Source organism: Morone saxatilis, unplaced genomic scaffold (assembly GCF_004916995.1).
Source record: "Morone saxatilis isolate NCDOM2014 unplaced genomic scaffold, NCSU_SB_2.0 Contig0, whole genome shotgun sequence".
NCBI lineage: Eukaryota > Metazoa > Chordata > Actinopteri > Moronidae > Morone > Morone saxatilis.
This window is the reverse complement of record NW_023339650.1, coordinates 10,933,855-10,944,921: the sequence shown is the minus strand read 5'-3', so window position 1 is coordinate 10,944,921 and position 11,067 is coordinate 10,933,855. Positions and strand designations below refer to the sequence as shown.

The 11,067-nt window shown below is 39.8% G+C and overlaps 1 protein-coding gene across 1 annotated transcript; it reads left to right on the top strand.

The window, feature by feature from the left end:
• Window positions 1-1,069: 1,069 nt before the first annotated feature.
• Window positions 1,070-4,730, top strand: xkr9 (XK, Kell blood group complex subunit-related family, member 9). The gene is made up of 3 exons (XM_035657646.1): window positions 1,070-3,116; window positions 3,445-3,647; window positions 3,732-4,730. The coding sequence occupies exons 1-3, from the start codon at window positions 2,800-2,802 to the stop codon at window positions 4,358-4,360; spliced, it is 1,149 nt and encodes a 382-aa protein (XP_035513539.1). The 5' UTR covers window positions 1,070-2,799; the 3' UTR covers window positions 4,361-4,730.
• The last annotated feature ends 6,337 nt before the right edge of the window (window positions 4,731-11,067 follow it).

Here is an 11,067-nt window from a genome sequence, read left to right as displayed (position 1 = left end):
TGAAGCTACAGCCAGTAGCTGGTTAGCTTTGTCTAGTATAAAGACAGGCAACACTATATATATATATATCTACACTATATCTATATATATTACATGTACTGTTAGCTATTTAAATATTATAAGTGTAAAAAGGACATGTTGTGGTTTCACAGCCGGTTGCCTAGTAACCTAATGACTCCAGGAAGTTATAGCACTGGGCCAAGAAAGAGTATGGCACACAATCTTCCTGTGTTATATGCTTCATATTTACCCTACAGATACACAAGCATTGAGCTATTCACAACAAAGCAAATAAGCATATTTAATTTCAAAAATGAATTGAAAATTTTCCAAAAATTGTAACCATTTGAATATAGCTCAGCCTTCCAAGCCTGTAGGAGAAACTACGGTGGCTGTGATTATTGCAGAAAACACAAAATACCCTATCTAGAGCCAGTGTTTAGTTTGTCTGTTCTGGGCGACTTTAAAAACATGGCGGTTCAACATGGCTGCCTCTGTGGTAGAGGACCCGCTCCCTCCGTACATAAAAACAGCTTCATGTATACCGATAGGTAGATCTACTAAATCACCGGATACCATGGATTTTGAGATACGCCTGTATAGAGGTTGTAATTTATTCAACACTAAATTGACAAAATATCCGAAGTAATTTATCCAATTTCATACTATTTGAGTTCCATTTCTGTCACAAATATGTATTGAATTTCGCTTCTATTAAGTGTTGTGAAACTATCTAAGCTGCGCACCTTAATCAATAGTAGCGCATACTACAAGATACTTAACTATAAAGACATTCAGCCATCCAGGAACAGCATTAATTGTAACTCGCCAACAGGATATGAACTTGGGTCAGTTGCCATAATGAACCTCTTCATTAGCCATGTTGTGAGTTATGTTAACTTCCTGAGTCATTTAAGGTTACTAGGCAACCGGCTGTAAACCCACAACATGTCCTTATTACTATGTTCACACTTATGTATGTCAATAATTGATACTTTTAAATTAGAACTCTACAGAAATTACTATAAATAATTAAATGGTGTTATCTGTAACTTGAATCCCTGCTCCTGTTGATGCTGAAAGTCAGTGATGTCCTTACTTTCAACTGCATTTGAATTTAAATTTGATTTATATGAATACACATGAACAAATCAAGCATATTAAAATGAACAGACTTAAAGTATGACTATGCAACTTTGGTGGCAGTTATGGTTTAATGCTAAATGCTAAAAATAGCAGTAGGACAAGTAGAACAGCTTCATATAGTCAGTCATGTCAGTTACACAGCAATACCTAATTAAGATTTCCACTAACTTGAGTCACAATCAGCTACTAGTCACACTAAACCAGTTAAGTCTTCTTTAGGTAGAACTAACAGAACTAACACTGGCTATGTCATAATATAGCTACAACTTAAAACTTACAATTTAAACAATGAATTTATTAGAGTATTAGAGTATTTCAAGTTTACATTGTTGCATTTTTGAAAATGTGAATAATATTCCCACGCTTACTGAAAGTACTTAGATTACAGGAAATCCACTGTGTGAGGTGTGACATCACGCTTTCTGTTCATAGCACTCAAAAGACACACCTTTCTTCATACATGCACTTCCGTTTGTAAAATGAAGAAATATATCTGAGAGATACCTTGGCATTTCTTCACTGGCTGGCTAAAGTTTAAGTCATCCAGCAAATGTCTATAATGTCTGAAGGAAGGAACACTCCTACAGGGAATTTAAAGTATAAGCTCACACCCAATCACACATACAGACACGTACACGCAGGCAGGCACAAGAGCTATTATGTAATGAAAAAATTCCTGCTTGACTTGCAGTCATAGAGGTGGAGCTTGTCATGAGTTTCAAGGAAAGAGAAAGACATTTGTAGAAGTGCTTGCTTTCATTGACGGAACTCAGCTGTCTGTCTACCGTGGGCACGTTATACTGGTAGGTTCAATTACTATTTTGTTTGTGTGAGTGTCCTGCTATGAGCTGTGATCTTTGTAGGATGACATGCACTAATATCTGTGTGTTATTTAAGGCAGGATATAAGCTATAATAATACATTTACATAATTTATTACTTTTTCTAATAAATTAACACAACAATGGCTGTATTGTATCAAAATTAAGAGTATTTGACTTTGATCTTGATAGTGTGCTTTCATTCATTTGTTTTCTCTTAAATCTTTTCCTTTGGTTGGTTATCTGTATTGTCTTTTTTCTCATTAAACAGCTTAAAATTATGTTGATGCTAAAGGATGTAAAGGAGCTGTAGTTGTAGTTATTCTGTGAATCAGTAAATAGGTTTTCAAATGCTATCCTGGGAGAAGTGCAAGAAAAATACATTATGTTATATAAGAAATGTATTGGAATAAGCAAGCTTGCATTGCATTTTATTATTCCTGCTGATAACCTCATTGATTATCACATCTGTACGTATGCCATTTATCAGGCCTGCATATAATAAAGTGTTTATGATAAAGATCAAAGTGCAGGAGACTGTCACACAGCAGCTGACTGCAGTCACGTTGCATTTCAAGACTTCAGCCTGTAATTTGTTTTACATTGTGGTAAACTTGGATGAAATTTCAACAAAATGTTTGTGCATATTAAGAACACAACTTTTTTTTCTAAAATTACATTGTGATGCTTTTTACAGATGGACCAAAATGGTGCCTGAACTGCTGGGGTGCAGCTCAAAACAGCTGCTTTTCTTCAGATGCTTCAGATGCAACCACATTTCTACTTTCATCACAGAGTGAAACCTTTGGTTAAACTTTTCAACTGACAACAAAATGAGTCAGTCAGACAATCAATACACAAAACTGCGATGGTTATTAACCATCGTTGGACTGTTCTTGTATGTGGTGGACATTTGGACAGACATTGGACTGGCTCTGAAATATTTTCGGGATAAACATTTTGTGTGGACTGGACTGACTCTAGCGTTTGTTCTGGCTGGGCTGCTGGTGACGCAGATCTTCAGTTATGCCTGGTACAGGGATGACATGAATAATGTTCTGATAAACCCAGAGGGAAAACCAACCTTATCAGGCATATCCAAAGGTGGACTTGCTGTCCTGCACCTGTTTGGTGTGGGCATCTTCACCAGGTATGGAGTGATCATTGATAACGAATGGTGACGACAGTGATAAGAGCACTGCACCTTTGAATAAGAAGGCACTGACCTTTGTTATTATGCTTGTGTACCCTGCAATAAGGAGTGCCTGCATGGTATGACTCAAAATGTGCAGTATGCTAATAATGCACAGTGGTGTGCTATTATGGAATGTGCAAACTGGAATAACCACATTTAAGCTGTTGTGTATTGCAGGAAGAATCCTTGCAAATGCATTATCATCTGTGCAGTGGCAACAGATGAATGAGTGGTGGCAACAACCTGTCTGACTTTGTTTTCATTGTGTTTGACCTGTTGCTAGGTATTGTCAGCTGCTGAAACAAGGGTTCAAAGTGCTTTGGAAGACAAGAAATGACCATACAGGGGATGTGCACTACAAACTGTTTTGCATGGCTACTGATCTGAGCATGCTCAAACTGTTTGAGGCTTTCCTGGAGAGTGTTCCCCAACTGCTTCTACAACTGTACATAGTGCTGGGCCATGCAGAGTGCTCAGTCCTGCAGTGTAAGTAGAAACAGGAAGTCAAATGTTCTGCTAATTCATGAATATACAGTATAATTAATTATACCACCTATTCACTTCTTTCAGATTTATCTATGACATTCTCCTTCTTTAACATTGCCTGGGCCCTGGTGGACTATCGTCGCTGCCTTCGCAGATCCCTCCGCCATGTCAAGGAGATGCCGTCTGGCCTCCCCACAGCAATATACCTCCTCTACAAACTCTTCACCATCACCAGCCACATCTTAAGCTACACCCTCCTCCTCATACTGAGCACCTACACAACAATAGCCCTCACCGTCCTCTGGCTGCTAGGAACAACCTGGACACACTGTCTTCAAACCAACTTCTGCTCATCCAGAGGCCTTGAGCTACTGTACCGAGCGGTCATCGGAGTCATACTCACGTTCACCTTTTTCAACGTCAAAGGACAGAACACCAAAGTAGAAATGATCATCTACTACTTCTTTTATTCTCTTATGCACATTATGGCTCCTTTATTGCTGTTTTTTTTTAAGCCAGAGTTGCAGTCAACCACGTTTCTGCTCACAGTCAGTGGTTTAATCTGTGGAGGCACGGTGCTGGGACTGGTGTGTCTCGTGCTCTATTACCTCCTCCTGCATCCCAGAGGGACACAGCGGGAGGCAGATGAGGTGGATGGCCTAGGAAATGAAACAGAGACCACACTGAGAATAAGTAACTTTTTACAGCCTTGATAAAAATCTATTTCCAATCTTGGTTGTGGAGGACAGAGAGAAAAAGATACACACTTTCTGGAAATCTGAAAATACCTAACAATTTGATGAAGAAAAGACTGAATAGAGCCTGTTCAGAGAGATGTTATCTTGATATTGTGATCGGTATTATACTACATTTTAATGCTGCTATCGAGTTATCTTACCATGAAGTTTACTTTGTCAATACTGACACAAATGGCACCCTAAGAAATTAAGTGCAATATTAAATGACCTGTTATTTATTCAAGACCATCCATTAATAATGCAAGACCATCCATTAATAATGCATTGTAATAAAATTATGTTATATATATTTTTTGTGTTAGACATATACATTTATGTAAGAACACACAATAATAAAGCTAATTGTTAAATTGTATACTTGTGAGCTATTTTCTCAATTTGTTTTTTGTTCTCAGAACCTAAACAGTTAAGTGGAGTATACTTATAGCTGGATACTAGCCTGTAACACACATATTAAACACAAGGTGGCATTATTGTCTAGGTTGAGTTTTCTAGGTGAGCTCCTACAGCTGGACCAACATTAACAAAACTTATAGAGTTATACTTTTAGTCAGAAAACATTCAACAATATTTCAGCCTCCTTTTCCAATCATTCTTATGTCTTCTCCATTAATAGTTCCAGTGTTATGGAGCCTTCTGGATAGATGTAACTGTAACTGTATGATTAATGTGATTCCTTAATTAGATGATTGAGTCCTTTGTTTGACGCTGGATGCTGCTTTTGACAAAAGGAACTTACATTATGACAATCCAACAGAACGCATGCTCACCAGTACAGAGTTTCTCCTGTACAAAGTTTCACCACCAACATCATTTCATTGACGGTGAATTAAACTATAAATATCAGCTACTGCTCTGATCTCTTTTATCCTAATCCCCTAAACTAAGGTGGCAACTAAACATTTCCCTCTCCTCAGAAATGATGAACACAGGGGTCATGGATGAGCTAGCTAGAAACAACAAACCACTGCTAATTTTGTCTTGACTACCAGCAAAATATTGTGTGAGTCAAACCGAAGAGGACACTTTTTCTACCCGGCCAGGGCTGGGGGTGGCCGTTCCCGAGCGGCCCAGTGTGAGCTCACCTGGGAGGAACGCCGACAAACCACAGGGTCCAGAGTGCACGATGCTTGTTGGCTCTCCAATTAACGCAGCCCCCCCCCCCCTTCCCTTTAATTCAGGCAAACTCAGAGCTCTTTGACCTGTTTACTTGAAGGGGCCACTTTAACTTTCATCTGTCAGTTGTGTTCTTTCAGAGGCACTCCATAAAATGACAAATTTAAGTGAGGAACTTGTGTTGGACAGGAAATGAACCACTGCCAGGTAGTTACCACACAGAATTCAGTTTTACTGTAGAGCAACAGTGGACACACTTTAACTTTTTGGTTCTTATCTGTTAAATGTTTGTTCTTTCCATGTATTTAGGCGAAGGTTTTCGTTCTACATAAATAGCTATAGAGTTTATATAGAGAGAGTAGTAATACTGTAGAAATCCAGTATGTATGGTGTTAATGTGGAGTAATCAGATGGATAGAATCACAAAATTATGCTTATAACTTACCTTTGGAACCAAAAGGAGGATATTGCACCTGTAGGCAGGACACATCATTAGGGAGATAATGAAATGACTTCATGGTTTGCATTTCAGATGATAGTTGCTCCACTCTCTCCCTTCCACTGTATATTTCCTTGGGTTCAGTGAACTAATGCGATGTAAACCTGCCAAAGGGACTTTTATTGGGAGAAGATGCATGTGTCCTGGGCTCGAGTCCTAAGCAGTCTCTCCCTCTCTGTCTTCCTTTGCTTTTGTTGAGCTACATACACTTTTGGCTGTGACTCACCACTGACAGCGCTGCCAGGGACCAGTCACAGGCCATTGGGATGAAACGTGTTGAGTAAAGCATTACCTCTCTCTCTCTCTCTCTCTCTCCCTCTGTCTAGGAAAAAACAAGCAGAGAGAACTCTGGCGTTGACAACCTCTCTGTAATTTCCACTTCTGGCACTGAGAGCTTAATACCCAATAATCTCTCACTCTGATCTCACTGTAATGCACCTCTAGGAGGGCTGGAGAGCGTGGTGAGAATCTGAGAAACTAATAGCAAATCAAAGATGATGATACATGACAGTGCAAGATGAATCTCAGGTGCACCACAGGCCTTCATTTTGCTCATCCAAGGGCAGAGAACATCGACCATTAAGGAGGACAAATGTGCAAACACAAAGACTTCTCACACTGCCGTCAGCAGCTCTGTTTTGTCTGATTGAATGGCGCTCAGCGTCTACATAAACAGCCTTGACCACTGACCTCTCTATAACCATCACTAGCTTTTCACCAAATCTTATCTTTTTGTTTTCCATCACCACATCCTGTAACAGCCGGTCAGGAGGGGGGCATTCCTGGCGCACGCCATCCCCACAATTTGTACAGACACAATAAACCCAGAGAGGCAGGCTGTTTTTCATTAGGGCTTCAAAGTCCATATAAACCATGATTAATGAAGTCCTGAGATGTTGTATGTCTTTAATTATTATGACTTGACTGCTGCACCAGTGCTGTAGATGCATTAGCAATGTTGGCGATCTGTACACATCTGCCTGGCTCGTTCTGACATGGCAGCTTCGACTCATTCTTGGAGAATTCCCCGAATGTGGAGGAGGGCGGGAGGGGAGTGATAGAATCCCCCCTTTTTTGCAAAGGCACAGAAGTTTCTTTAATCACTGTACATGCACACTTACAAATGAGTTTGGGCAGTGACAGATTGGAGAGCAGGCTGAGGATAATTACATGCAGTGGGCTGGTGTGTGATCAGAGCATGGCATTGCGTTACCCAGAGGGTTCTGTAAATAAAGTCCCCATGCAATGAATGAGGATATTGTAAAGTGCATTATGCTGGGTACAATAGCCCCACCATTGTTACTATTTGGATCTCTGCTCCAGAGTAGCTGATGGTGTAGTATGACAAGAACTGCAACAGGGAAGTCAATCTAGGCTTAAGCAGAAAATATTGTGGATGACGTCAGTTGTTACCATAGATCTGACATAAGGCACCAATTACCCAGAGTAAGTAATCATATAGTGAAGCTTTAGGTAGGCTACCTCTTTACTTTCTGTTGCTTTAAAGAGGCCCTATCACGAAAATATACTCTTAACTTTACTTAGAAATGTATTTTGTCAAAAATGATTTAGTAATATTGGCTTTGCTTAAATTATTATTTTTATAAAGCTCATTTAGAGCCCCACTCACAGTGACGTTGTTACTGTTGCACAACCATGGTCCAGTATGAGTGTGTCAGACTATTTTGTCAATTCAAAAAATACATTTTAAGAAAATATCTCAATGATTATTATTCTTATGTGCAAAGAGAAAAGAAAAAAATGTAATGTGAATTTTAGTCTAAAGCCATGCTAGCGTCCCCTGTGACCTAGATGCTTACATCACCATGTTCTCCCTTTTGAGTTTAGCATGTTAGCATGCTAGCATTTGCTAACTGGCATTAAAAGTAGCTACAAAGTAGCCTGCAACTGAGGCTGATGTGATGCAGTATGAAGTATTATATATAAAAACAATGTGGCTGGACCAAAGTGGTGGACTAACTAACAGACCGACAAATCCATCCGTGCTGGAGCCCCTCCACTAGCATGGCTAAGAGTGATATGTATCTTACATTCTGTGGGGCCAACCGTTGACTCTATTTACAATAACTACATGATAAAAATAGGTCGGCTAACTGGACCAGCAAGTGCAGCAAAGATGTACCGTGTATGCACAGGTTTAAGTGACCAGAAAAGGTTCTACAGTTTTTATTACCCTTAAATGTCAACCGAGAACACTCACACCTGGGAGCTGCCTAAAACAACCACAGTCTTATTCCGTTGTCCTCAGAGCAGTTCCATTGGGGCAGTTGGTGTTTAGTGCTCTTTGGGAATTTAACGATACTTTGTTGAAGGCAAGTATGGTAGTTAATCACCTCCTGCTTCCAGATTTTCCCAGCCATTCCGTGGATTCAGCTTGGGATTTCAGTCTATTAAATACACTGATTGTTTGACATACTGTAAAGGATTTTTTTATAGGCCAAATGAATTCATAAACAGTTCTTCATGGTTAAACTAATATAAAATAAATGCTTGAAAAAAAATGGCTTGTTTATTTCCAATGTGCCATTTTAACATATCATCAGTCCTTTTCAAACTCAGAGTCATCTTAAAAGGACTTCAAAGAATCGTGGGGTGTACTCAACTCTGCGTCATGTCCAGACAGTGGGACACAGAAACAAAGAGCGAAGAGGAAGCTCATTTGTGTAATCCTCATTTAGTGCAGGCGGTTTATGTTTCACAGTCATGGACCGAGCACTAACATAATATGCGCTACCCATCCTAGCCCTCACACGCAGTCTCTCTCACACAGACGTACACACAGATAGAAAACAGAAGCCATGTTTGTGTTGGGCACGCTCCCACAGCACACAGGATGATGGATTATAGAGTGTTCCTGTTTATTTATGCTGTGCTGGGTAGAAGAACATGGGCAAAGACCTCATGCATACAGCCCATGTATGGCAAATACAATCAGCCGTAAAATAAGATTGCATATTATGAATGAGAAATGGGTTCACACATACATACACACGAAACACATGGACTGCAATCAAACACACACACACACGTCTTTTTGCAGGGGAAGCTTGTCTTGATTAACCTGGCCGGGGGAACCCGACATGTTTTTCCTTTTACGTCATGGCCTGTTCCCTGAGTGGCTCAGTGGAAGCCATCAATTCTAGTTTGTCTGCAGTTTGTCTGTTTGAATTTTTTGCTAATCTGTATTATTCATTGATGGCCTGTTGGCCTTGTACAGGAAGTGCTGAGTGAAGACTGTCGTGGTATTTTTTCACTCAGACATCATACATCATGCTTTCTTTTTTTTACAAAAAAATCTCTCAGTTGGACAACCTTCCTCTGCCCGCTGCCTTTAAGAATGAACGTTTTTGGTGTTTTGGTGTTTTGGTGGTTTATAAGGGGAAAATGTATTATTCCGCCACATATTCTCTGCTGAACAATCTTTCTATAAGAGCTGAAGAAGGAGAGGATTAGCAGCATGAGCCATGAAAATAGCGAGGAGGTGCACAAAGCATCTGTGACCGTGGGGGACAAATGTTTTTTTTCTCATACAGCTACTCTCTGAGCTGCGTACACTTCAGCTTATCACCCCCTTGACAATTTTCTGTTTCTCCCAGTATTAGAAGGCCCATAGATCTTGAGTAGAGGAAAAGATGCTATGCCTGATTTTAACTAGAGGTCAGGTCTTTGATGCTCGTACGGTGAAATTTGTTATATGTTAAGCCAGTGCTAATGTGATTATGGACATTGATCCATTAAATCTACTGTAAAAATGCAGCCTGCACTAGTTTTGAACTTGATACTGAGGAGAAATGTGAGAAGTACTGTGAAACTTTAAAGACGCTTTGATGTAATATTTAACCCATCTGCAACGAACGGGGGGAAATGTCCATAAAACGCATTTTGGGCCGGAGTAGGAGCGACAGGCCGGTGTGAGAAATGGGATGTGTGATTTTTCTCTCCAGTCTCTTGCAGTGCCGTTGCAGTGTGGGCATGAAAAGGGGCAACTGCCTGTCACGATTACCCTGGAGGACGTTTTATCAGGGCAATAAAATCCGGGTCTGTGTGGCTGGAATACATTGTGGAACTCCCCCGTCTACAAGGATCAGTCACCTCACTTCTTCATGGGAAATAAGGGTAAAGTTTGGCCCAAGTTTTGCCCTATAATTCAGACAGCAGTAAAACAGTGAAGCTGAGAAGATAGTATTAATGCTGGTTATCAAACTGCGTAACAGATAGATATTACAATACCTTCATTTTATGCCTTTTTTTCTACTGTTTTGTACATTTTAAGTAGTTTGTTTAAGAAAATAATTGTTATTTTCATTATTTACTCATAAACGGTCATATAGGATATAAATGTAGGCCTCTCTGTTACAATGTGTCTGTCTGAAGCATTTTACATATTCATTTTATGTCTTAAACATTTTTTGTTGGCAATGTGTGAAATGTGTGATATATATTATAACGCATCTTAAAAAAATGACACTGACTTTCTCGAATTTGCCTGTGGAATGATTTTTTAATTCATTTCTATACAGGGATGCGGGTTGGATTATTAACTGGATGGAGAATCCAGAGGATGTCCACTCCCAAGTGCCCGCTCTCTCTCTGCTTCCCTACAGTGTCAACAGTGTGCAACACTACGGTAGCTCATAAATGGAGTCCACTAACGTTTAAAAGCGACCATCACAAAGTCCAAAGACATAGCTGACATTACTGCAACACGTCTGAAAATGTATTGTGTATTGTGGTTTTAGCTGGCTAACATTAGCTTGCAGATTCCTGGGGTTGATCTGGCTGGTAAATTGAATGGCTTGCCATTTGCTGGTTACTTAGAAGGCTAAGTAACAATACCATGTTGGTTTATCAAAATTGATATTTTTTATAACAACTCAGGTTAGGGAAAACTCAGTTTGAGCAAGCCTATCAATTTAAACCTGATATAGCTAACATGCTTTAGCTGTGTAGTTGGCTGTCTTTCTGAGGCAGAGAGTGCTGTAACTCTAGTAACTGTAAATTTAAAGAGCTGTTTGCACAGAAATCA

Coding starts and splice junctions, on each gene's coding strand:
- xkr9 (XM_035657646.1), top strand. CDS start 2,800: ATGAGTCAGTCAGACAATCAATACACAAAACTGCGATGGTTATTAACC. Junction 3,117..3,444: donor GGTGTGGGCATCTTCACCAG/GTATGGAGTGAT, acceptor ACCTGTTGCTAG/GTATTGTCAGCTGCTGAAAC. Junction 3,648..3,731: donor AGAGTGCTCAGTCCTGCAGT/GTAAGTAGAAAC, acceptor CACTTCTTTCAG/ATTTATCTATGACATTCTCC.